We start from the raw sequence: 27,641 nt of genomic DNA, 5'->3' as shown, positions 1-27,641 counted from the left end.
GCAGTCTGTGAAGCTGTCAATGATCTTACCCTTTGCATGGGTCATCAGAAGAGCTTTTGAAGCTCAGTAAGCACTTTGCCTTGTCAAAAAGCTACTTTGTATATAACTGGGAATTTCCTTGTAATAGTTTTAAATAACTTAATTTTTCTTGCTTTTAAAAATCTTTTGATTCTAGGAGAAATGTTATTTTAAAGTATCTGATTCTCTTATGTTGTCTGGAAATGTAACTCCCCCCCTGTCCTCAACCCAGACCATTTTTTCGAGTCACTGAGGGGGAAGAAGTCCTCAAGGTTTTCTTTGTTTTCCTTTTGTCTGTGAGTGGAGGGTTAACAGCAGAAGGGGGAACAAGGGTTAGCAAAGGGGAGTGCTAATCATGTGGACAGAGTGCCAGCAGCAAAGCTGGCACATGTTGTTCCATTTGCATGGAAGTATGTTTTATTCATCTGCTGATGATCATCTACAGTGGCCATGGGAGAGAAATAAGAGGACCAGGGTAAAACTGGAAATCTGGGTAAAATTCTTCAGCTTTGTCCCCCTTCAGTGGTAGGTGGCTGCAGGAAATGTGATTTTCTGTGACAGTTTAACTGGATTTAAGACAGGCACTTTGAGTGGATTAAATATTAAGGGGGAAAAAATCACAGCTCACTTCCTTATGCTATTTACCTGACATCAGCTTGTTTCCTTGCTGTTTTCACACTTGGCCCTCTTGCCATCCCACCTGCAGCTGAAGTGGTCATCCAAAGCTCCTGTTACAGTCAGGAAAGAAAAAGGTGTTTTGGGGATGTCATTTGACATATCTTTGGGATACTTTGGGATTAAAAGAGCTGTTACTCTCCATGGAGTGTGTGGATTAAATCTCTGCTAAGTGCATGGAGGGTTTTGCTGAGTGTAGACACACTCATTGTTGGTGGGACTGAGGTGCATCTCTGTTCAGTGCTGTTAACACCAAGATGTCCTGGTTTCCGTGGGCTGTGTATGATCCTGTGCTGTCAGGTGAGCCCTACTCTTTCAAGAGAAAGATCTTAAGATCATAAACAGGCAAAATAATATATTAAAGGCAGCAGGGTAATTTTTTTTTTTGCTAAGCAGTAAGTGGAAAGTTGTCCTTGTTCCTTCTGCAATACACCTGCAAAGCCAAGAAATGCTATGATTGCTGGTTCAGAAATGAGGGAAGAGGTGCTGAGGAGGGCAAAGACACCCACCTGCATTGTGTGTGGAGTGTGGGGTGGCTGACTAAGTGGCAGATGACTCCCCCTCAGCATGCAGGAGTCACAGTTCAGCTGCTGGAAGCAGCCATGCTATCACAGAAGTGCTATCTTGCCTTGCCAAGCCAGCCTGGAGATCTCAGCACTGTAGTGCAGCTCTGCCTGAAGTCAGGAAGGAACATGGCAAAACATGGAGCTGAGCCCAAACCTCCAGCTAATTAGAAAATGACAGGGCTGTTGTCCCCTCTCCAATAAGGATTAGGATGAACTTGGTTTTTGGCCTGCTGGGAGGAAGTTTTGGGTTTTACATAAAAAAAAGACTGGATAGTTCTGCAAAAGTAGCAAAATCATTAATGGTTTTTTAATCGCAGCTTTTACATTTAATATTAATAACCTATTAAAGCCAATGGGATATTAAACACTTGGACCTGTAGTTTGAAATCTCCTTGGATGGATGTTGAACTGTAACTTTTTTGTAGCTCTGTAACTCTTCACTAGTTGCAAGGGAGATAAAACTGTTAACAGGAACACATTAAGTTCTGGAGCACAGGCGTGTTGTGATGAGAGAGTGGAGATTGCAAGGACAGGCAGTGGATACGAAATGCAGAGATAATGGCATTTCTGCATTTTTTAGGGGATGTGATGTGCTGGTTCCAGGGAGCAGCTGGTGAACTCAAGTCTGTAGCTGTGCTCAGTGTAGGGCTGGTCAGAGCTTGCAGGGATTTGCCAGGCGTGTGGCCCAGAGCAAGGTGTGTATTCCTGTGGAGCTTTGACCACCTTGGCCAAGATGATGTGCCACAGCACAGGGTTTGTTGTGAAAACACTCATTTTTGCAGTGCCAGCCAATTCTGCTTCATCAACTGGAAGGAGAAGTGCTGAGGAAGAAAGGTTTGTCCTTCCTTTGCCCAGAGCAGGAGGATGCTGAGTGTACAGATCTGAACTGAAGCTTCCTTGGATTTCCAAGCCAAACCTGTAGTGGTCAAGGTGAAGGGACAGCACCTGAGCATGAGCTGCCAGAGGGAAGCTGATGACTCTGCCATAGCTCCTTCCTGAGCTGGAAGGACTTAATTTCCCTGTTATTGTGCATTTTTCCAGTTGGAAAATGTAAAACATCTACCTGGAGCAGGGTATTGTGAGGGATGGCTCCAAAGAGGAAAAGCAGTGGCAACTAGGAGTCTAAAAATCTGTAAATTAAAAAGGGGTAAGGGACATTCTTCATGCACCCTTCCCACTTTGCTTTTAATTCCCTTGCCTGGTAAAGCTAAGAGTAAAAGCTAAATCGGTTTAAAATGATAGCATGCAACAGTATAGAATATATCCTCCATAATATCTTTGTCTTTGCCACAGTGAAAAAAACAATAAGAACAACTTACTGTGATTATTGCCCCTCTTACTAAACAAATATTTTGTCTGTGACTCCAGCAGAGGTGAACTCACAGCGTTGTTCTGGCTTGCCAGATGCTTCCATGGACTGCAAGGACCCACAAACAAAAATAGTTACGGTTTTTGTTGTCACATCAGGGAAGAGCTCTCCTCATCAATCAGGCAACTTTTTAACCTCTGAAACCTTCAGTGTGGATTTGACACTGTGGTTCACTGCAAGGATTGCAAAACAGAAATTCTGGTTTGGGTGATCCTGTGTCATCCATGTTTGTGAAATGGGAACCATGATAATGACACAAAATGTAGATCTAATATGCTGACAGAGTATTTAGTTTTAGCTGTTCATGGAAAAAAACAGCACACTGATACAGGAATATCTTCATTGGTGACTTTTCACTGTTTAATGTCTTAACACACTGAATTACACTTGGAATTCGTATGCTTTGAAGAATACTTTGGTAGACTCTGAGCCCAGTCATGCTTTTGCTGTGCTTGAGCCCTAGGTTTATCCTCCTCCTTCACCAGGTCCAAAACCTTGCTCTCTCACTGCTGGTAACCTTTTCTTGTTGCTGTTTGCTCTTGTGGATATTATTTATTATCATTTGACAGAAACTAAAATTGCAGTTCAGCTAATGCTTTACCAAGAGTAATTTGTTCCCAGAAAGACCTTTTAGCTACACAGTAACATGAAAGCATCAAAATGCCAGGAGAACATTATAAAAATAAACTGCCCTGGTGCTAAAATAAGCTTTAATTGATTGAGAATCACACTGAGCCTGACAATCTGAACCATTTATTATTATTTTTGTTTCAAGCTTCAGCTACATGTGATTTAGAGTGACTGAATTACAGTTCCCACATACCTTCCTACCCACAGTGCGTGAAAGAAAGCCCACGCACAAATTTCTTAGCTCCAGAGGAGCTGCTGGATACACCTGGAAGAAAATAAAAAAGCTGATTGAAAGTGAAGTTTAAATAAAGGTGATGCTGATGGGAATGTTCTGAAAAAAAAAAATCAACCCTATTCTGGCTGAATGCCATGCTGTGCTTCCCTCTCTTCATCCCCACTCTTCTGGGGATGTCTCTCCCTGTCAAAGGCATTTCCTTAATATCTGCTTGCAGAGCACTGGATCCTGTCGGCCATATGGTGTTGGATGTTAATATTGGCTGTGGATAAACTACCACTCTGTCTTCCCCATTTTAGGTTCTTAGAGAAAAAAACAAACACATCCAATTGACTGCACTCAGCTATTTAAACGAATACCGGTTGCAGGGTCTACAGCAAGATGGCAACACCACCACCAAATACGGTGGATAAAAGTGGAAAATTTTCTGGCTGATGGATGTACTGGTGGTTCTGTTGTGGTGACAAATATTTGAAATTCAGCAGTGGAAGTAGTTAGAATATAGCTAACGTCAGTGGTGTCATCATAAAGCACAGAATCACAATTTGGGTTGGAAAGGACCTTAAAGACCATCTTGTTCCAACCCCTGCCATGGGCAGAGACATCTTCCACCAGACAAGGCTGAGTTTGAAATCTCACTGTTGATGCTTATTTGAATCATAGCCCTGGACAATTGCAGCCAAGAGCCAAACAAGGATTTTCATTCAACACCCAATGTTTTGAGAGGAGAAAGATGCTTCTGTACAGTTTTTGGCTGTGGCCCTCCATCTCCCTGCCCACACCAGCACTGCCTGTAACAGTGCTGCAAAATCTCAAGCTGGCAGAGGTCAGGGGTGATGCAGGCCCTGCCTAAGGATGGAGTTGCTCCCTCTGGGTGGCTGGTGCTGCCCTGGGGACTCAAATTTGTTTAGCAGCAAAACAGACCATTGTTGTCTTGGTTTTGCACTTGTTTGCAAGCTGAGCCATTTGCATGCTACCAAACACGATTTCCAAATTGCAACTCCTGCTGTCTGCCACAGGGGCTAATAAATCCCTCTCTCACCTTTCCTTCTTGCCTGTTTAAACTATAAATGCTCATGGCAAGAGCTGACTTAGCTTATGCCTGGCTGCAGTGTTTGACTATTCTGGGAATGGTCTTTATTTGTTACACTAATGCAGGAAAGCACGACCCAGGGATTCATGACAGATCACAGATCCAAAGGAAGGAATTTGAAAAGGCCACCAGATTTATTAATAGCTATCCCTGTGGTGACTTGCAGGTCAGACCAGAGACTGTGCAGGGCTTAAAAGCTGAGTCCACACTGCCCCAGGAGGGGCAGAAAGATGTGTCTGTTCACAGTGCCACAGGCATACTGGTGTCTGTCTTCCAGGGTGTTGTCCAGGTTCCAGTGGGTATTGCCACTGTGCCAGATGAGCAAAATAAAATATGCTCAATGAAGAATGTGATTTTTGAAGACCACAGAAGCCTGACGGATTTTTTAAAAAAAAATTATTATTTTTGTCATGCACTGATCTAAGCATGGATTATTTAAAAAATCATAATGTGTCTGAATACACATTGGCTTTGGCTAGAAGCGTAACTCGGGTGAACAGTTTGGCCAGTAGTTAGTGTGTGTAGTCAGTATTGTAATCAGTGTTGTCGGAGGGCATAATGAGGAATGGCTCAAAACCTGATTGTCTGGGCTGCTTGAAAGGTTATGTGAACTGAAGCTGAAGGTTAACTCAAGAGGAATATACTTCATTCCTTTGAATACAAAATTTATGCAGAACTGAGATAAAAAGTTACCTTTGTAACTTTTCCTAACTAATTTTCTATCATAGGGCTCTTCTACAACTTGATTATAAGAGTAGTGTAAAAATTTAAAGGTTTTAATTAGCTGATTGTTCAGAGGAAAGGTTTCTTTTTCACATTAACCTCCATTCTGATTAGTGCTAGTCATCTTCAGAGCAAAAGATATTCCAAAATCTGATACACTGTCTCTGTGAATTAATCTGACTTTATATTCTGTATTTTTAAAAAATATCTCAGATTAACATTTTTACTTTTGCTGTAAAAATGTATTGTTAAAATATTGAAATAATTATGAATTGTAGTTTTCAAAGTTAGATAATATTTGATACTTTTTCTGGTCATGGGAAATTCATTCATTGTGATGTTAATGCTTGAATATTGTTACCAAAAAGAAGTATCAATCTTTCAATGCCCATTAAACCTGTAAAGTGAGTGCCACTGACTCTGGTACTTTTCAAAATTTCACTGGAAGGTTTTAAAGGTGGTTTTGATGAACAAGGTGGGAGTTATGTCTTGCTTGGGACAGAGGCAGGATCGTGTTTCTCCTCTGAGAGCAAGTGTTGGCCATGGAAACCCTTTGACCTCTCTGTGGTTCTGCCAATATCTCAGTCCCCTTGATTTGGTGCTAAACCGGTGCAGTGCTCCAAAGTGAAACTAATGCTTTTTACTGATGGTCCAGTTTCTTTTTGGTCCTGTTTCTTTTGCCATGCAGAGATTCTAGCCTTCCACTATTCTCAGTGACTTGCAGGCCTGTGATCCTGAACAGGACCACAACAATCACACTTAACTTCCTGTATTGTCTAGGAACATGGAAATGCCACTGGGAAAGCAGAGATGTCCCTAGCATCAAGTTTTGCACTTTATTATGTGTTTTAGCAGGTCCTGCTAAAACAAGGAACTGTCAATAGTGAATGTACAGCATGGCAGTCACAGCAGCCTCCACATCAGAGCTTCCTGCCAGAAGACCTTTGAGGAAGACATCATTCCTTTTCCAACAGGGATGGTGTCAACTGTGTAAAAAGGAGGTATTTGATGCACTGGGTCATTTTTTTCCCCCATATGGGAGCCTATGTGACCCATAATTGGAAGAAAATTGGTCATGATTGAATAGATGATGTAATGGATATCCAGTGTGCAGACCATATGTTATGTAGAGGACATGTCCTCTACTTCAGGTGTCTCTGCAGGTAGGAGCCTGGTGCCAAATCAGCCATTGTCAGCTCCACGTGGCTTAACCCAACTCAGAAGAAAATAAATGTTTATATCTTATCTGAATCCTTTCAGCTTCCTTCAATATCTCAGTTTAAGACATATGGATCTGTGGCAGTGATGGGGGACTAGACATTGTGTTAAGCACTACATTATGCTAATAAATTCATGTTTTATATCTGCAAAAGGATTAATATTGATAGGCATATGTTTACGAGTTTCATATTCAGCAGAACCTTCCAGCCATATACCTGTGTGCCAGCTCTTTGCAAAATCAGGGATCTAGCAGTTTAAACAAGCATTGTAGAAACTGTAAATAGACATGATTTCATTTTAATTTAGAAGGGAAAATGAGGTGTAACAAATGTTCTGCTCGAACCATTTACAGCCCATCGTATTTTGCTATGCTGCGTATGAAGTTTTCTGGTCTGAGTAACAGCCATGAGGAGGAGAGTGGCTGAGCAGGCAGGAAGAGAAAAAATCCTCAAGGGGAATGTGAAGCATGTCTTGTTTTACTCTGATGCTGTATGATACTGTGAGTTTAACATGTTCAGTTGTGTGTTCCGTGATTTAAACAACCAAGAGACAGGTCCTGCTGTCCCAGACAATAAATGCCCTTGCTTTCAGCTGAAATTAGAATGCATGATCAGTCAAACAGTGATTCAAATGACAGGTTCAGTGAAAGATACTTTAAAAACTTCCCAATCAGACCTGCTTATCAAAAATGAATTTTTCTCGTTCATTTGCATTAAAAAATAAACTCCAGCTGAGTTGTAAGGGCTGTGTATTGTCCTTTCAATAGAGAGAGAGAGAGATGAGTTAATTGCTCTACCAAAAGAGAAGTAGAGTCTGACTCCTACCAGGTTTTCTCCTCTTTTCTCATGTATAGCTTCAGTAATGTGGTCTTCACTTCTTTGAGATTCAATGTTAGCTTCTTGTAAAAAATAAATAAAATCAAATCTGCTTCATTGGGCCTTAAGAGCAAATTACGAACTCCCATTGGAGGGTGTCACAGTAAGGAGCATGTTTGTGTTTGTGTTAGAGCACTCAGAGTCTCACTGCTCAGGCTGGAGGAGTTTCTTGTGACAGATTATCTCTGGTGATATTTAGCAAGCAGCTCACATGTGACAAATAAAGGCCAGACACGTGTAAGACTGACTGCTTCTGGCAGCTCCATATTAAGATCCATTTTGCCTCGTTTGCTCTAGACTTTGAAGTCTGTGCTCCAAGAACTGATGTAGGAATACCCATTCTGAGGTTGTGGCTTTCATGCTGGAAGTGTTATAAAAGCAGGTGGATGTGGCACTTGGGGACACAGGTCACTGGTGGACCTGTCAGTGCTGGAGCAATGGTTGGGCTCTATGGCCTTAGAGGGCTTTTTCAATCCTTCTCAGACTCTGGAGGGCATCTGCTGTTGTCTGTTGCTTGCTTAAGTTCAGGGTGTAAAATCATTAAAAAAAAAATATTTTTTTTCTCTGCAGAAACCTGATGCTTTCAAGGAGATTTGTAGCTGGCAAGTCAAAGTCTCAAAGGGTGCCAGGAATGAGTGCTGACACTGCTCATTCAGCCCTTCTGCTGTGCTCTGAGATGATTTCACTCACAATAAATATTGCAGGCAACCTTGAGCATCCTGTGAAAATTTGTCAATAGACATCCTATTTCTCTATGGTTGCACAGAGCTGGTCTGCTTCCAGTTCTGCAGTGTTGCTGTACTGGGCTGAGGGCAGCAAACAGATTTCTTTTGCATGTGACGTCAGGAATGATGCCTGTGCGAGATCTGGCACAGAAAACCCTTCCTATTTATTATAGATACCTTTGTGCTTTGCTTTTTGGGTCTGCAGCTCTCCTGCTCTTAAGTCTCTCAGGTGCCATACCTTCTGGCCTGTCCTGATATAGCAGAGAAGGATGAGAGAACACAGAAAATCAAAGACTGACAGAATACATGGGCTATTTGCTGCAGCTCAGGCTGACCATCACTCCAGGAGAAAGAACATCTTCTAGCCTCGGGAATTTGGTGCATTACAGCGCAGATCTCAAGGAAAAAAAATCCCTTTGAAAGGAGGGGAGTAAAAGAAGAAAAGCTGAAAGTGTTTTGACCAAAACCTAGGTGAAATAATAATCTGCAAAATCCATGTCACATGTACACAAAGTCATAGGAAGCCAAATTCTTCTGTCTGATGCTTTGCTGTTATTGTAAAATAACTCCCAGAGCAACTGAGGCAAATTTCTGAGAGTTTTCAAAGCTATCAGTAGAAATCAAACAATTCAGAGTATTAAGTAAATTTTCCTTCACATGAGAGCTTATTAGCCTTAACTCAGCTCCTACATACAAATCTGCCTGTGTAGTATCTTGTGGGGTCTCAGCCTGGGAATTTTGATGACCATACAGCTTTTCCTTTTCCTGAGAGGATTTATGGTTAGAGCCATCTAAATGATACAGTTCCTATGTGGAAACAGTCTCATATGATGTGAGCTTACATGAACTGATCATTAAAAGAAACATATTTGGCCCTAGGACTGATTACTTTGACAACAGAGAACGAGACTACTTTCAGTGTTTAGCTTGCAGTCCTCTGCTATGTGTATTATTCCCAGTACAGTACAAATGCATCCCACTGAGTTATTTTTCTAACCTAAATACTGCTTTTCTTTCCTCGGTTCTGGAACCAAAAAATGGTAGGAGAGTATTTCCAAGGAAGTATCAGTATGTCCTTGCCCTCTGTTTCTGCTTTTCCCTGGATAATCTTTGATCTGACCTGGGGCCCCCACTCTATTTAAATGCAAGGTGATAATTGAAGCATTGATCAGGGTGCAGAAATAGAGGTGTGGGAGCTGTGAGGTGCACTGAGGCAGGACATATCTGGGGCTGGATCCCCTTCTCTGCAAATTGAGGGCTGTCTAAAGCTCTGGTCTCCTTGCCTGAAGGAGTTCAGGGTGACCAACTTCCTAACTTAAACACTTGTGTGACTTTGGTTGCTTAAAATTAGGTAAGGCAGAGCCTGCTTTAGGCATTGTCAGTCTTGCCTAAATTGCTGTTGGTCATGCTGAGGACTTGCCCTGTCTTCAAGGACTGTGTTGAAAGCGTTGCAGAAAATTACCTTTGGCCCTTCTTCACGTGAAGCACCAGTTACAGCTGAAACAAAGTCCATGAATACTCCCTGTTTGCTCTCCCCACAGCTGGGCTACTGGCACACTAGAGCATTTTGCATAGGCTGATTTAACTGCTAGAAAATCTATTCACACAGAAATCCTCCTATTCTCTTAGACAAAGGACTTTTTTCCCCCCTCATTTTGTCATCAAAATCCTTTTCCCATCTGTTATTGGGGCAAAACAACCTCCTAGTCTGGATGTTTCATTCATGGGTGAAGCTTTCATTGGAACTTGTTTTAGGGTCAGGGGCAGATTTTGCTAGCAGTTGAAATGAGAGACAGAACTCCCCATGAGCTGCATTGAGCCTCTCCTGACAATGGGGGGATTTTTAGAGGAGTTACGATGGCTGTGGACAATGTCTTGTTGCTCTGCCCTTTCACAAGAGGACCGTGCCTAGCGGAGGAACAATCAGAATTTTTGTCTCTTTAAATGAATGGTTCTCAGAGCCTGCACTGAGAGGCAGGCTCCCTCTCTGCGGCTGTGAGGCTACTCGGAGCCTCCAATAAATCAGCATGCAGGCACCGAGAGCTCTGTCCTTGAAGGGATGCACAGTGACCTTGCTTATGCTTACTCTGGAGGAATAGGGGAAACAGAGGAGCCCAAATAGTGAGCGGTGTGTGACTGAAGGCTCTGCATTCTGCATGCAAATGCCACAGCACCGGAGCCACAGCACGGACAGCACGCTGCTGCACTGAATGCAGCTTTCCTGATAGCCTGACCAGACTGCCTCTGCGTTTCCTTTTTTTTTTTTTTTTCTTTTTTTCTGCAGGGCTCTGAATGAAATCCTCATGATTGTTACATGCTTGTTCAATAATAGCCCGCCCCAGTCACGTCTCCTTGCGAGCACATTTTGTTGGAATCACTGAGAAGCAGAGAAGAGCTGACGACTATGTGCTTCCAACGCAGGTTGCCGGAGCCCCGTGTTTGCCATTGGCTGCAGTTTTCTGGTTTGTGTGCAGCTTCCCCCATCTGGAATATGAAAATGGGATTGAAGTAGATAATTGCTAGCAGCGGGTTTTCAAGAGAGGCTTAGAGGGAACAGAATGCCTCTCACACAGCACAGGCTGCCTGCGCTGAGAGAGCTCTGAGAGATGATTTTAGATGTTACCCACGTCTGAATCTCCTGGAAACTTTACCATGGAAGCAAGCCATTGCGCACAGTCCTGGAGCTAACACCCAAAAGGGGCAAGGAAGGGGCAGCAGGGCCAAACAATGGGATACCTTGTCCTTGGAGTGCTCACAGAAAAGCCAGCAGGCATTCCCCTCCGCTTCCCGGCAAAAAGGGCATGAAGGTGGCGATGAACTGACTTTTACTCAGCAAAGCTTCAGTGGCTTTTAAGAAGGATGGGATACACTGACCCTTCGTCAAGCCGGGATTTGCTGGGAAACAGAACTTTGTTCTTCATCTTCATCTGCGCCTTTGCCGTGGTCACCTTGCTGCAGCAGATCCTCTACGGGAGAAACTATCTCAAGAGGTAAGGGGGGATCGGAGGGAATAGGAAAAGTTGTCTGATCGGACTGAGGGGAGATGGAGCTCCAGGCAAACCACTGTAACAGTTCAAACCACTTCTCAGTGTTTTGCTGCTGATAATAATATCTTGTCAGTCTGGGGAGGTACATCCAGCATCTGTAATGTCTCTTAGATTATGAAAGCAGCAGAAGGTTAGGCAGAATATAATGTTTTGTGAGTTTCCTGGATTGTGTTTTAATCCTCAGCTGTCACAAAAATATAGGTCCGTTTTCAACTTAAACAGACATGTAACACCTGAGTATTCACCCCTGATGAGACCCTGCCTTACAGGCTCCCCACTCGGTGTGAGTTCAGGCTGAAATGGCTCAAGAGGTTGAATTAAGGTAGCATGTACCTTGCTGAAACTTCAATGTCTTTAGAAACAAACATGCAGATGCAGTTCCTAAAATCAATATTAGTGTTCCGAATAACCCAGAGAGCACTTTATTTTTTCACTGCTGTGTCCTTATGAATGCTGCTGAGACTGCTTCACTGTAGAGCACATCAGTCTTTGATCTGAAAATGCTCTTTTCACAGCAAACACCGGTGGGGATCTGTGAGTGTTTAATCTTGACCCATGCAGAGTTTATTTTACTTAAACCTAGTTTGAGAAGTTACAGCTTGCATGGTTTTATGAAGAGGAATGTTTCCCTTACATGCTTTGAGGTAAGTGTTTCAGTGGTGTAGGCAGCTGCTGTGGAATTTTTTACTGGAATTAAGCTGCATTCTGCCAGGAGAGATCAATGGTTTGGTTCTTGCCTTGCTTGCAACTCATGTAGTTGTTTGCCTTGTGCCAAGAGCAAGCAAAATGCTGGCAAATCAGCAAACGTTTCTCTCTGGGAGGGAAAAGCAAGCATGATATTAATATGTATAGACAGGGGTGTTGTTTACCCACAGGGCAATTTGTGTGCCTTGTGTAGCACAAGGCCTTGTCTGGGGAACTCTGTTTGCTTTTTGGGCATCTCAGCTCCAGAAAGATGTGGCTTCCTCAGCTAAAAGGAGCAAGGATGAGCACAAGTGTAGAAAACATGGGGGTTTTTTGGCTTGTAGAAAATTGAGGGGAGAAGGGATAACTGACTTGAAATACTCAAATTAATCTTACAAGAAGAGAGCAATAAATACATCTCTGTAAACACTCACAAAGTGATAAATGTTGTAGCAGGAAAGATTTGGATTTAACCATGATGGGGAACTTTTAAAGAAAATGGTTACCCGAGGAGGTATAAAATCTCCATACTTGGGGGTTTTAGGAACCTGGTAGGTGGACAAGGAGAGTACTAACTTTCCTTGGTGTTAAGAAAATGACTTTATGGCCCAGTCAAGGTCTCATCTTGCCTTATTTTGTCAGTTGACAAATTTTTCCCATTTGTCCTGGAGGCCTGGCAGCCCTACCAATCCTTGCTCCTCCAAGTCAAAATGACTGCAACAGGATTAGAGAGATGAAAAATAAATCCCAAGTACAAACTGAAATGAAAAATGGCAGAGTAAAGATAAAATGATGAGAGGATGCAACCAAAAACTCTTCCACTGAGTGATCTCTGTGCCCTGCCTCTGTCCTGCCTCATGCCCTGGGAGCCTCTCCTGTCATCATCAGGGAATGAAAAAAGACTGATGTCCAGTTACCAGGATTCCAAGGAGAAAGTCTGGTTCTGAGCCCTCTGCCATCAAAGAGTCTCAAGTAGGGAGATGAGCATATATTTTCTTACTTGGACTAGAAAACACAGAAGGGTTTTTGTTGGTTTTGTTTGTTTGTTTGGGGTTTTGTGTTTTTAAATATTTTTTAAATTTTAATTTAATTTTTTTAAAATTCAGCTTGCAATGAATTTTTTTTTTAAGTTAGTCATGTGAAAAGAGTTTCATAGAGGGCTCTCCCAGCTCAATGCAGGAAAAAAGAAAAGGTCCTTTCTGCTGGAAACTGGCAGTTCCCATCTCCCATGGAAATAAGAATGCAGGATATGGCAGTCTCAGGACATAAGTTTTTGGAGAAAGAAAGGTGATTTAAGCAGCAGCCTTCAACGTTACCATAATACAATCACAAAGACACTTTTTTTTTTTTCAGCTTTCCTTTCCCTCCCTCAGTCTTATTGCCCGGCAGTACCTCCTGGTGAGCATTCCAGGCCAGTCTGATTGCCAGTGAGCTCCGTGCAGGGGCAGCTGTAGCCTTTAATTACTCTTGGATTTCACAAACCTCCGGTGCTAAGCCCTGTTAGAAGCTGATTCCGGCCATGAGGCTCCTTGGACATGTTATAACCTGTACCTGGTGGTTTTGGAGAGGCTCCTTACTGCGGGGAAGTTGGATATTTATAGCCCTGGTGCCCCTTGCCAAGCTGGAGCTCGGGGATGCTGCCTGAGCCCATAGCCATTTACTCTCTCAAATTCCACATGCTGCTTGTTTGATGACAGCCTTTGCCTGCATCCCAACACCTGCAGCAACAACAGGCCCCACAGCCCCTTCCCAAGGCAGCAGGAAGAAATTCCCTCGTGTATTTGGAGAAACCTGAAAATTGCCCTGAAGTACTATTTCAGTAAATGTACGGCGCTTTTAAGTCTAAATATAACACCGGGGTAGCTCTTTTCTCTGCAAGAAGATGATGGAAATGGGTAAAGGCCAGCAAGGCAGGGAAATTTGACCCAAAACGAGCAGTTTGGGCACAATGCAGGTGACAGCACAGATTCAGGACTGGTCCCAAAAAGCAGAGTGGAGAAAGGCACCCTTTTCTGGGAGAAAGGTGGAAAAGTTTGCTGCATGGCTGTAAGCTGTGCCATGCCCCTGCCCTTACAAGCAGGGAATGGGCTGGTTTGATTGGCCTAAAATCCCACCTGAGACTGGCCATGGAGGGTGCCATGGCTCAGACTCCTGCACTTGCCCATAGCGATGTTCACAGAGCATCTCTGGGCTTGACAGAACTGTGGAAAGAAAAGGATGCTCCAGGAAATAAACTCTGCTCAGTGAAATTTGACAAGGGGCTTAGCCTCTGGTCAAAGTACCCTCTTTCCCCTTATGGGATATCAGTAGTCTCCTGGCATTGCTGGAAGAAGGGGACACTGCAGAGATTGAATTTCTAGGCATTCACACATTTTTCACCCACCGTGTAATGTTCTCCACTCCTTCCTTTGCAGCTTTATGCTGTAGCATTGGAAAGCAGAATCCTGCCCACCTTTTTTTTTCCCTTTTTCAGTTTTCTCCCAAGTGGGGTGGATGTGGGTGCTCTCACCAAGGCTAATGCCTCATCTCTGTAGTTGCAGCTGAAGTCCTAACAAGAAAGTTAAACTGCAAGCTGGAGAAATCACATCGGGAAGCTCTGGTCTCTGTAGCTTCTGATCCCGGGTAAAAAGGATGATGAAATGAGATATAATTAAGGGACTTTAATACGGATCTCCGGGGTAATTATTTTTATTTTAGGATTAATGTGATGATTAAAAATCCACTGCATTGATCTGCTAAAGTAGGTTAAACGCTGTGGACTTCTGCTTAAATCCAGAGCTGCCGCTTGCTTTTGTATTGACTCATCTTTCCAATGCTCGCCTTTCAGCTGAATTTTCCTTTGAATCAGATGTTCAGCTGAGGGCTGGCCTTTTTTTGTCAGCTCTTGTTTGGCCAGCAGGGAATAATCCTGGATTACATCAGGAAACTGCCACTACAGTAAAAAATGTTCAAATCTGTCTTCATCTCCCAACCTGTAGCATGGGAGAGATCAATAGGACAGTCCTTCCCTTTGGCAAGGAAAAAATATCAGAGCAGTACCTTGCTGTATACCAATATTCTATTGGCAGGAAACTCACTAAATTCTGGGTGTTTTAACAGCCTGATTTCTGCACAGGGAGAGTGTCAGCTGAAGAAAGGAATCTGCACCTTTAAAACTCCTATTTTTTTCAGCTGAGTAAGGAGAACATATTTTCAAAACTCTTAAAGACTCTAAACAAAGATTACCCCAGGGCCTGCCAGAGGGTAAATAAAAGGTCTCAAAGAATTACACAGCAAGAGTCAGCAAATCTTCCCATGCAGGCAGCCTGCATTATTTGAGAGCTTTTTATCTTCCAAATGACAATGAAACATCACTCTTATGCATGTGTACCCTCTGAGTAATATCAGAATCTTGTGACTTGAGGTAATACCACCATTTCTGACTATCTGATGCAGTTCTTATTCAACAGTTGCAAATCAATTTCCAGGCATCCTTACCTTTTTCCTTACCATTTAAGATAATCTGTGATAATTTTCTGCACTGCATGGGCAAATAAAGAATAAACCCACAGAAAATAAACCTGGACTACACCTTGGGAGATCATACAGATTGTACCCTAAGATCATGTCGTGGGGACAACCAGGGACAGCAGAAATTGTAATGGGGACACGGAGGCTACATGTGGACAAGTTGTATTTTGTCCTAAATTGTTTTTTGGTTTTTGTCCTAACTACAGCCAGCACAGGTCAGTGGAGAGCTCCTGCCCCATTTCTGGCTTGCACTCCTCTGGTCTGCTCATAACACCCTGTGAAAGTGTTAATCACAACCTAAGACCATCTACAGCTGTAGTAAAAGTCTCCCTCCATTTCATATCTTCCCCAAGAGGCATAGTCTGAAGGTCACCTTGTGAGTCATCTCTCTCTGGTCACACAGCTCTGTGCCTCCAGTTCTAGCCAGAGGGAATTACTATCCCACAGAAATTACATGTATTCTGTGAGTCACATCGATGAGTCCCTGACAAGAAAGCACTGGGCAGGCCTTGGGTTTGGGAGGTTTTCTTCAGAGAAGAGAACTGGAAACTTCAGAACAAAGCAAAGTCTTCAAACTATATAGAACACAAAAAATAGGTTTATTTGCATGATATGGCTATCACCTTACAGTGGCCAGATCTAGTTGAGCACAGCAGGAGAAGCTGGGACTCCAGCCATGCTGTTCTTGCTGCAGGGTATTCCCAAGAGTATGTCAAGGGGTGCAGCATCCCTGTTGGAAATGGGATGGAGGGAGCAGAACCAACAGGGAGCTGATAGATTAATTCAGCTACCTACAGAGTCATGGAATCACAGAATGGTTTTGGTGGGAAGGAACTTCAAAGCTCACCCAGTCCTACTGCCTGCCAGGGATACCTTCCACTATCCCAGGCTGCTCCAAGCCCTGTCCAACCTGGCCTTGGACACTGCCAGGGATCCAGGGGCAGCCACAGCTTCTCTGGGCACTCTGTGCCAGGGCCTCACCACCTTCACAGGGAAAAATACCTTGCTAACGTCTACCCTAAACTTACCCTTTGTGAATTTGAAGCCATGCTGCCTTGTCCTGTCACTCCAGGCCCTCATAAATATTCTCTCTCCATCTTTCTTTTTGGCTCCCTTCAGGTGCTGGAAGGCCACAGTTAAGTCACCTCAAAGCTTCTCTTTTGGAGGCTGAACAATCCCAATTTTCTCAGCCTTTCCCCACAGCAGAGCTGCTCTGATCATCCTGGTGGCTTCCTCTGGATTGCTTCCAACACGCTGATGTTCCTCCATCCCAATGCTGGATGCAGCCACCCCATCCCTCTGCTCATCCCATTCCCTTTCTCACTGCTGCTGTTGGTTGCTTTAGGCAATGCTTCTGAATCCAAAAATCTTTCCTTCTGCTACTTAAAAGTTTTTGTTTTGTTTAACCATGATTTTGATTTGCTTTTAAAGGAGAGCAGCAAGTGGCTGAAATTGTGGTGCCAGAGTATGAGGATATGTTATTTCCTCTCTTGTGCTCCCTGGCAGTGCTCCCCATGCCCTTGATGCAGAAAACCAGCAGGCTTTGTGTCCCTGCTCCCTCTGTGCTGTATTTCTAGCATTGTTTTGTTTCACCTCTGCTCTGGAGATGACAAAAACACCCGCTGGTCTGGTCTGTGAATTGCCAGTCCTTCTGCCCTCTTCAAGTGACAGTAAATTAAGGTAATGAGTGTCCATTATTTCAGTATTTCACATGTGCAAATTACATTACCCAAGTATGTTCCTCCCTATATTGCACCATGGTCCTTCCTGACCTCAGATCATGAGGTATGTGTCACTACAGAGTGGCCTTCAGACATCTGCCCCTTTTATTGTGGCTGTGGCCACCCAGCAGCCCCTAGTTCAGTGCCCACAAGCCCACCCTGTGTTTTGGATCATGTTGGGCTGTAGAAGCTCTCCAGAAACCTTTTGCCCTGGAGCAGTGAATTATAGGAGTTCTGCTTGCCAGCCAAGACATGGCCATCATCCTTGCTGATTAATACAGAGACAAATAAATCCTGATTCTAATTCACATAGTACCCAGTAGCAGCTTCCTTCAGTCTAACTTCATTGTGTGAAGATCTAGGCCTACTTCTGTCCATGGAAACACGTCTTCTTGCATATTTGGCTGAATATCTGAGTTAAATCCTCAGATTAAATCCTTAAATTTTGCACAGATCTGCTGCCTCAGGATGGCAAAGTAATGGTTGAGTTTTGCCAATGCCCAGTATTTATCACCTTTTAATCCACAGTGGTTTAACTGCTGTGACATGTCTTCTAGAGATGAAATGCCACCAACTTGTTTTATGACATTTTGAAAATAATTGCCTGCTTGGCCTCTATGTATGTGGGCAGGTACAAAGTTCAGTCTTGCCTCCACTTGTGAAAAGCCAAACCCAGAGCCCAGCATTCCCATTTTGGGTTGTGCTGCACCCACATTCCCCACAGCCCCAGCTGTGAAGGATCACACCTTGACCACTGACCTCCATGGCCAGTTTTGATGACCTGGTAACTTGGTCTTTAGTTTTTGACCCAGTTGGAGTTTCCTGATCGTTCTTACACTTGCTGGATTTGGTTCAGGCAAAATCACTGTGCAAAGCTTTGTATTTTCTTACTTTCACTCTGCTTCGTTCTTACCCTTGATTGCTTTTTCAATTCATTTCTCAATTTTTAATTCAAGTGTATTCATTGCTCAGCAGTCCATGTCTCCCTTAGGCAAATCATGGACTTAACCTCTCATTTCTTTGAGGCATGCTTGCCCTCTGTTGCTTGCATCCATTTTGCTTTTCCATCAGCCCTGCAGATAGTCACTGTCCTTCCATGTCCTTTTAATTCAGCTGGGTTTATGCTTTAGTTCTCAGGGTGAAAGCCTTAAAAGCAGCCTCTGCCACTGGTTAGGCTTTTCCCATCAGAACAAATACAGCCAAAGCTGGGCTTCTCACAGTCCTAACTGAGCATCTCAGGCTGTAGATATTTTGGAGGGTTTGCATAAGTGGTAAGAGAAGGTTGTGCCATCCACTTCTGTGCACGGAGAGAGGGAATATTTCCTCCTCCTGTGCCTGGCTCTGGGTGCAGACTCATTGACTGTGAATGCATTTTGCTCATTGTCTTCAGCATGAGCCCTCAGGGCAGTGTAGGGACACTTGACCTGATGCTGAATGTATTAGCACTGGAAACTTGAGATGCAATGCAATTATTTTTGTCAGATCTCTTGTGCTGTGGTGAGATTTGGTACCCACACTGCATCAGGCACTTACCATCTGAAATGTCAGAATTTTCTGGTATCTTAAAACATTTGGGATTTCCTGTTGGTCTCCATGCTCAGGGCTTGACTGTTTTTTTTTTACTTTTCTTGAAAACCACCTGCCTCAATAAAATTTCATTCTGTTGTGGGTTTTGTGCTGCCCCTCAGTATTACAAATAATGATATTTCAATTACAAATAATTATAATTCAGAATAATTATTAACAATAGGACTGATAAGTATTATCTACTACTCCTTAGATGTTTATCTTCCAGCCACAGATGAGAAAAGATAAGATTGTAATGGTTTGGAAGATATCCTTTGATGTACTTGATCTCTTGGTCAACAGTAAATCCAGTTTAAGCCAACTATTTGAATGTGTTTTATCCTTTCTGGGAAGTGATTTTAGACCAAGTTTTTTCAGATGTTGCATGTGAATATCGGATGCAAGATTTAACCCAAATGTGAAATGTGCTACATCAAACAAAACCTTTTTTCTGTGTAATAATGGTTATAATCCAGAAGCTTCCCACCTATGTTTCCAATTTTGCTTTTTGCACTAGTCAAAATATACTCCTCCACCACTTTAATACTATTATTTCCCTCTAACATAAAGAGCCAAACTTGTCCCTGGTATAATTCTGTAAGGCCAAGAGTGAGGTGAAACCAGATGTGCTTCTTTCCCACATCCTCCACCCATATTTTGTTTTTTCATTGGACCCATGTTATTTCACTTCTTCCTTTTGCATTGAATATCCCATTCCTGCCTTCCCACATATTCTCATACATTTTCAAAACGTTTTAATAATCTTGTCCCTGTGAGATGGCAAGTGATCAGCTCAGTAATTACCCACTATCAGTCAACTTGCAAAGCTGTAGGTCAGTGAGACAAAGGTTGATCTCTGTTAATGCAGTGAGCAGAAGTATGTATGTGCTTGTATCAGGATTAAAACTTGCATTTTGTATATTTCACTGGAGAAATAAGTATTTCACTAAACTGAACTGGTCAGATTCAATGCTGCTTCCACTGAAAAATGTGAAATTTCTTATCGACTCACATAACAAGGGGAGCATCCTGCTCAAACACTTGAGTTGGCCCACGAATGTTTTATTTCTTTGTGTGCTGCCTGGCAGGGTTATGCCCACAGATCCTGAACTGAAAGAGTTCTGCACACACATTGTATTTTCCTGGCATTACACAGCACAGGTGAATTGAACCTGGACTGCTAAAGGCGGATTTATATTTCTTTCTTTCCCCTGTGCTGCATCTTTTAACTTGTTGTGCCTTGACTATTTATTTGAAAATGTATTGGGATGTTTGAAGGGATATTTAACTATTCAAGTAAGCATTTGCCTTGCTCTTGTCATCTGACTTCATTGCCTTGAGGGACTGAGCCTGGCCCTTTTGTCAGGAAAAGAGATTTTGGACACAGGCTGGTCTGACTGGGCACTGCTGGGCTGGGTTTGATCTCAGTGTCTCACTGTTCTCAGGGTTAACTTTAGTCCTTTACTCCATTTGGTCCCCTCTGATGTCTCTTCAAGTGCAGCGTAAATAAACTTGCTGTTTCTGGCATGGGCAAAATTAAAAAGGATCCTTATTTTTTGCTGCAAAACTCCTCTTTCTGCTGTCTCTGCTGGCTGCTGTGCTTCTCTTCGCCTGTGCAGCTGTTTGTTGCACTGAAGCCTCCTGATAGTCCCCTTGCCCAAGCTCCTCTGGCTCCCTGATCCACTTTAGTGATTATTTCCAATCACTCTCATCTGCAGGTCACTCATGCATACCACAGCTTTAATTTTATTTTCCGTACACCCTGTGGACACAGTGAGTCATAGTTTCCTTATTTTGCAGGAAGAAGGAACTGGATCTCTGGCAAGATTAACATTCTGACTTTCCAACACCTCTGTGGCATCCTTTTTAAAAGGCTAGGGGCATCACTGTCCATTTTCAAAGAGAGTAGAGTGATCATTTAACACTGAAGTCTTCAGTTTCTCCTCCAGGATGCAGGAATTACAAAACAGGGAAACTAAGGTATAGTTAAAGTGATTTTCCAGTGACTTTAGAAAGCCTTTACATGGCCTAGGCTGTTGGTCATCAGGACAGGGACTGGTTATGGCTTCTATATTTGAGCAGTATGTAACAGGGAATTGCAGCACCATGACCAGGCCTGCAGAAACAGGATTGTAAAATTACTAATGATTTATATGGAACTTGGTGAATATAACACTCACTTATAACTTCAAGAAGAGCTGGAGTCACAAAACCTGGATTTCCTGTGACCTAATGGCCTGTTTGCTAATTAGAGTACATATAGAGAAGGAATATGAGAGCTGCTGGAAAGCAAGAGCAGGAGAAGACAAGACAAACAACAGAGGGATCTCAGAAAGAAAACAAAATAATTTGCTTTACTCTTGGGGACATTCATATCTTCATTCCCTTCCTCTGCTTCTCCTTCCTTGACCATCTGTGTAGGCCAGCAAGCTGAGTCAGGTTTTGGCTTAGCTTCACCATTATAAAATAACATTGGTTTCTGGGTTTGCTTGGGTTGGGGTTTAGTCTGCCTGTGGTAGATGCCAAATGAGGGTAGTGGTAGCTGTCACCTTGAAAGATGAGTGGAAATAGCATTCTGCCTGGGATTAAATGGGATGAACTGCTGGTATTTGGGGAATAGGCTGTGACTGGAGTGGTAGGTGGTGCCTCTGCTGCCACTCAGTCCTTGTCACCCAGCAGTGCTGATCACTGTGTCACTCAGCCACTTGCACCAAGCTGCCCTCATGCCTGGAAAGCATGTGGATCTCTCCTGAATAAGTTCTGCTGCATACATGGTCATGGCCCAGTCTCTGGACAGAGCCCAGGCATGACCTCCAGCTGTGCTTGGAGCCCTTTGGGTCTTCATTTAGTAGCTCCCTTTTAAAGCCTTGCCTTCTAGTCTGAAGTGAATTTTCACCTTTCCTTCCCTTTTCAGAAAGACAGTGGGCAGTGCTGAGGGGGATCTCAGTGTGACAGCAGCATGGATGCAAAGCTGCTCTCTGCAATTCATCCACTTGCTCGTTCTTGCCTTGTAGTTCAAAAACCTCATAATTATCTGACATCCTCTGCTATTAAAACCTCTGCTTGTGTAGGAGTTGTTTTTTGTTTGGATTGCAGCAACAGGCTTTTAGTCTTTGCTGCCTGCTGCTTCCTGACAGCCGGTTTTGACAAGCCCTTCAGAGTCACTGCTGCTTTGTTAATTTTCTGGCTTTTCACCTCCTCCAGCTATTATTACTTTACGCCGATGTTTATTTGACCACACACTGATTCAACACTTACAGTTACCAATTAGGATCAAAATATTGCTTTGACATTTACCTGAAACTCAAGGTCTTTGTTGCTAAGACATCCAACTACACAGCATTGCTCACTCTTTTATTTGTTAGGGGCAAGTCCTGTGATTAATGGTATCCATAACTGACGTACATCTTCCTTGATGAGCAATTTGCTTACATTCATGGGTAAAACAAAACATCTCTGCACTAGGAGTTTCTGGTTATTACACCTTTTATGAAGTGTTTCCTTGCCATCATCAGCATCACACGTTGGGGACACATACCAATTTTAGAAGTTATTACATTAGGGCAAATTGAGCAAATGGCAAAGTTCCACTGTTGGCAATCATTGATAATGATTCCAGCCTTAAAATTAGCTTTTGTCTCTCTCTCTCTCTCTCTCTCTCTCTCTCTCTCTCTCTCGCTCTTTTTTTTTAAACTATTTGACATGGGCTATCTAAATTACATAGTAGACATCTGTCTAAGTGATTTCCTCAGCTTTCCTCCCCTTCTTTTAACCTTTTCTCACCATCTTTTTTACCCACGTGCTTTTTTTCTTCATTTTCTGTGTTTCCATCCTCTGTGTGTGCTTTTGTATTGCAGTTCTGATTCACAGAACCTTAATTTGTTTACCTGTTTAAATGCAGTTAGTGCTGAGAGTGAGCATGGTAGAATTTGACTAAAGTAGCATGCCACAGAAATATACTGAAGAAGCAGTTTAAATCTCTTCTCTATTTTTGCAAGCTGTTTGCAAATTTGGCCAGACAATTTTTACGGATGCTTACAGCATCCATAAAACTGAGAGGATTAGAAAATTTTATATTTCAAAAACTGAATTATCCCAACTCAAGACTGATTGAAGTCAATGTTAAAGCTCTCAGTGATCTTGTTAGAAACAGAATTAATTCAGTGTTTTTAAGTGTCTCATCCTTGGCTTCTACTTAGTCCTAATACAACAAACCATTATTTATGGAAGTTGTTCTTAGGGTGAGGAAGAGGTTTATTGTACCACCCCTGCAGAAAATGCAGAGTAGACACAGTGAGAGGCACAGCCCTATATGATGTGCAGTATTTCCTCTCCGGGGTGTTCTGTGTATTTATAAGTCTGTGTTTTGTTAATCTCTGGAGTACCTATTGGAAGAAGAGCCCTTCTTGGTTCAGGGCTGGATACTTCATTTTGGTCTGACCCCAAGCTCAGCTCACAGCTCTGTACTTTGTCCTTTACAAGTGTCCTACCCAGACCCTCACTTGGCCTCACTGGATATTTTTGTACCTCAATTAGATCCCCCACCCTGCCACTTCAAAGCTAAGTATATTAAGCTGTTCGTCATAAGACATATCTGTCATTCCTCAGGTCAGCCTGCCCATCTCCCCTTGGATCTTACCCAAAATGTGTATGTCCTTTAAATGTGGTGCCTCTTCCCAGAGGAACAGCTTGATGAAAGGGGAGCATTAAAGACTGATTTTACAATTTGTTTTGCTTGATGGACAGATTCACCCACCTCCATCTTAGACCATTTACTCAGATTTTCTTTCTGATGTTACATGTGGAGTAAAGACATAGAAAAGGAAAGGACTTTACTGCATATTTTAATTCTTCATTTAATCTGCCTGAATATTGGCTGTGTTTTAGGAGAGTTCACCTCTGGAGGACACACCAACACCAGCCATTTATCTGAATTAATGTTCTCTATTTCGGTTTACAAGTAAATATCTAAGCCCAAAATACAGAATTTAAATCCAATTTAAAAGCACAATTCCAGCTTAGTTTTCTCCCACTTCTACACTCTCTCCCAGCGAGTCACTTAGTGATGCCTTTAGCAAATAAAATATATTTTTAAGGCCATACACTTAAATGTCTTTTACAAAGATATACATTCAAAGGAGCCATGCTTCTATACCAGTTACAGTGTGGCAAAAAATGTGTTAGACTGTGGTACATGGGAGAGAATCTCAAGTGTTTATTTCAACAAGCCTCAAAGTGAAGGTGTCCAAGTAATTTTCTCATGCTTTGTTGACACCAATATTCTACTCAGAAATTGTACCTTGAGCAGGTCAGCTGATTAAAAACTTACAGAGAAATACGGGAAATACACATGTTATGGGACTGCCTGGTAATCCAGAGTGCTGCATTGCCCTATAGCCACTATAGCATAAGGTTTTTGATTTGAATCAAAGACTTGCAGAATGGTTTGGGTGGGAAGAGACATTCTAGCTCATCCAGTGCCACCCCTGCCATGGCAAGGACACCTTCCACTATCCCAGGCTGCTCCAAGCCCTGTCCAGTCTGGCCTTGGACACTCCAGGGATCCAGGGGCAGCCACAGCTTCTCTGGGCACCCTGTGCCAGGGCCTCACCACCCTCACAGACAGCAATTCCTCCCCAATATCCCATCTCTCCCTGCCCTGTGGCACTGGGAAGCCATTCCCTGTGTCCTGTCCCTCCATGCCTTGTCCCCAGTCCCTCTGCAGCTCTCCTGGAGCCCCTTTAGGCCCTGGCAGGAGCTCTGAGCTCTCCCTGGAGCTTCTCTTGTCCAGCTGAACGCCCCCAGCTCTCCCAGCCTGGCTCCAGAGCAGAGTTGCTCCAGCCCTGGCAGCATCTCCGTGCCTCCTCTGGCCTGGCTGCAGCAGCTCCAGCTCCTTGTGCTGTTGTTCCCAGGGCTGGGGCAGCTCTGCAGGTGAGCTCTCACCTGAGCATAGGGCAGAGGGGCAGAATCCTCCCCTCCCTGCTGCCCACGCTGGGCTCAGCCCAGGGCACAGGGGGTTCAGGGCAGGTGCAGCTCTCACCCACAGCACCTTCTCCCTTCTCGCAGGGCTGCTCCATCTGCTCATCCCAGCCTGGATTGATCCCAGAGGTTGTCCTGACCCAGGTGCAGCTCCAGCACTTGGCCTTGTTAAGCCTCATGAGATTCCCAAGGGCATATTTTAACACCGCATGTTGTTCCTTCCTAATTTCCTGTGCTAAATATTGCTGCCAATTAGATGAGAGGATGGATGTGGCCAGAGACTTTCACCAGGCCTTGTAATAAGCCTGGTGACCAGCAAGACTCTTGGGGTCCTGGATGCCCTTTTTTTCAGACAAAGCCTGCTGGCAGATTGCTTCCTGGCTGTCCCCACACGGCCCAACTGGGAAGTAACTTTCAGTATTGGCAGCACCAAATGTTCACAACTCCCCTTGCCAGGCTTCTGAAATAATGAAATTGGGTTAAAATGAAGAAGTTTAAAAATAACAATCTGCAAGATCCTTTCTCGTTGGCTTCTGAGATAAGGGGAGGATTTTGACTTGTGTTGTCAAATATTTCTCCAGCATTTTTAAATTTCTACCCTACTACTGGTACAGTTTCCAGAAGACTGCAAGCATCATGAGGGTTGGAATGAATTTGTGAAAGTTTGGAAAACAGGGACTTGTGATGGTTGTGTTTATGCATTGGCTTAAAAAAATGTCATCTTTCCAAACAGGCAAAAGAAGCGCTATGTTGTGACTTAGGGATGTCATCAAGTGACACAACCTTTGCTAGCGTGGCCAACAAATCAGAGGAAGGACTCAGTGCCCACCACATTTAACAACTACTATAGATGTAAAATTGAAATTTGGAGCTTTTACTTCTTTGGCCCTGAGGTTTCCCATGTCTCCAGCTTTTTGCCCTTGTGTTTTTGAGAATGAAATTTCTACCTCCTCACACGTGTATGTTGTTTATGAGCACAGATAATTGCTGGCCTTCACATTTGTATGGGGAGCCTGGTATTGCTTTCATCCCAAGACTTGCAGAGTCTATGGGAAGTAAAAATTAATTGTGTACCCTAGTAAGGTGATGTCTTGTGGTTCTTGGTATCTTCTAATTGTTTTTGATGAACGTGTCATAATCACATTTGTGTGTTAAGAAATAGGACATGAGTACTCATGCTGATAGACTTAACCTAATGAATGATATCAAATATCAACTGCCTCGTTTTCTTGCTAGAGGGCTGCAGTTTAGCTGGCAGAATGGAGAGGAATTGGCAAATTGGACCGGCACCTTTAATTTCACGGATGACGGAGCAGTGAAGAGTGGCAGTGACACAGGCACCAGGTACCAACACCCGAGGGAATGACTACAGAGATTTCTCTCTCCTTGTGTGAATCACAAATGTGAGCACAGGCTGTATGAAAAACGAGATTTGCAGTGTGCTTTGGCTGCTTGGCACTGCTCCCCATGGCACAGAGACGCCAGGGATGCCCAAGCACTGTGGTGTTTTCCCCCTTGGAAGCCTTGTGGACATTTTGGAACATGCAATAAGCATCCATGCAGAATGCAGGAGGGTGGCTTCTGTGTCCTGGCCTCTCCTGTTTCCCTACCAATGCTATGTTCCAAGGTGTAGCAGTATGGGAGAATGGGACTTTGGTGGAGAATGTCCCAACGTGACAGTATTGGTACACACAGAGCACACTGGGGTATCTGGTCTTTACAATAAAACATGTAATCTATGAAAACATATTTGAATTCTTTCCAGGGCCTAGCAGGGGAAAAGTGTTCTGTTAAGATAAGACTGGAGTATTTCCTTTATTTACACTATTTGACAGCATGAGAAGCACTGATGGGCTCTTTGTATTTACTAGCTTGACATGAGCTCAGCGTCTGCAGGGTCATGTCCAGAGTCAGGAAACTGGCAGCAGTTGTGCCTGAAGAGCTCCACAGCTATCCCAGGCCATCTGCATGAATCCAAGCATGGGCATAGAGTGGATATTTGGGTTCTCTTCCTGGAACATCACTTGTAGAGGTTAAAAATCCTGAGTCACATGAAGAATCAAGTTCAATAAGTAGCAGGGAAAACTTAAAAAAACTGTAAAATAAAAAAACCCCGAAAAACACTTAAAAGAACTTTACATTTAATACCTGTGTATAAACAAAGCTCTGGATAAATTGCCCATTTTATTTTAAATATCATCATTTTGTAACCGTACACTGCTACAGTTGTGGAGCTGATAGCACTTCAAAGGCAAGCAGAAGTTACAGAGTCTAACCTGCCAGAAATCATCCTGTCACTGAACCACAGCAGTGCTGCAGTTCCTGCTCAGGCTCTTGCTGTGATATGATCCTGTTTGAGCACTGCCCGCTGCTCTGCTGGTTGGTTTTGTAAAGTTCTTTATGGAGGAACCAACCTAGACTGCAGTTTTTCACTTAGAGCAAGAAAAAGAAAGGTTTGTGTGTGTGTGAGATCTATCTATTATTGATCTATCTGTCGGTATCTATCTATCATCTATCTATCTATCTATCTATCATCTATCTATCTATCTATCTATCATCATCTATCTATCATCTTCTACTGTTGTTTCCTCTTCAGTGTGTGCATATGTAATGTGTATATACAAAGTCTTCAGTTGAGGCACTTGGCATATAAAAGAGCCCAGTGTGACAGAAAGATGCACATCTTCTTGAAGGCATGAGAAAAGAAACAAATATAGATTTCCCCCTCTAGATACCTTTGACAGAGACAATTGAGCCATCACTGATTGCAGGATGGAGAACCAAAACCCTTGAATAAAAAAGACACAGTCACGAGGGGCTGAACCACATTACTGCTGTCAATCCTTTCAGCCTCTCCAAAAACAAAGAGGTTCAGGATGCAAGTGCTTTTTACAGAAAAAGGCTCAAACTGCACAAGCTAGATAGAAACTTTAAAAGGTTATAATATCGATTAAAAAATGTGTATTTCAAAGCCTGTGTCATGTAATATATCAGGTGTTTGTGT

At 43.2% G+C, this 27,641-nt stretch overlaps 1 protein-coding gene across 6 annotated transcripts in view; it reads left to right on the top strand.

Moving 5' to 3' along the window:
* Positions 1-27,641, top strand: part of ST8SIA5 (ST8 alpha-N-acetyl-neuraminide alpha-2,8-sialyltransferase 5) — a 69,299-nt gene that overhangs the window by 11,901 nt on the left and 29,757 nt on the right. The window contains exons 2-3 of one of the 6 annotated variants that reach the window (XM_085043681.1): positions 10,415-11,120; positions 25,874-25,981. The exons of 1 other annotated variant lie outside the window; for it this stretch is intronic. In XM_085043681.1, coding sequence (XP_084899807.1) covers positions 10,990-11,120; positions 25,874-25,981 — 239 coding nt within the window. In that variant the 5' untranslated portion in view covers positions 10,415-10,989. Of the gene's footprint in view, positions 1-10,414; positions 11,121-11,716; positions 11,822-25,873; positions 25,982-27,641 lie in introns of those variants that run through there. 4 more of the 6 variants (XM_085043682.1, XM_085043686.1, XM_085043680.1 and 1 more) reach the window with 4 other exon arrangements.

This window comes from Lichenostomus cassidix, chromosome Z (genome assembly GCF_008360975.1).
Source record: "Lichenostomus cassidix isolate B80296 chromosome Z, HeHo_3.0, whole genome shotgun sequence".
NCBI classification, from domain to species: Eukaryota; Metazoa; Chordata; class Aves; order Passeriformes; family Meliphagidae; genus Lichenostomus; species Lichenostomus cassidix.
Note: the sequence above shows the minus strand (reverse complement) of the source record. Positions and strands in the feature narration are given on the sequence as shown.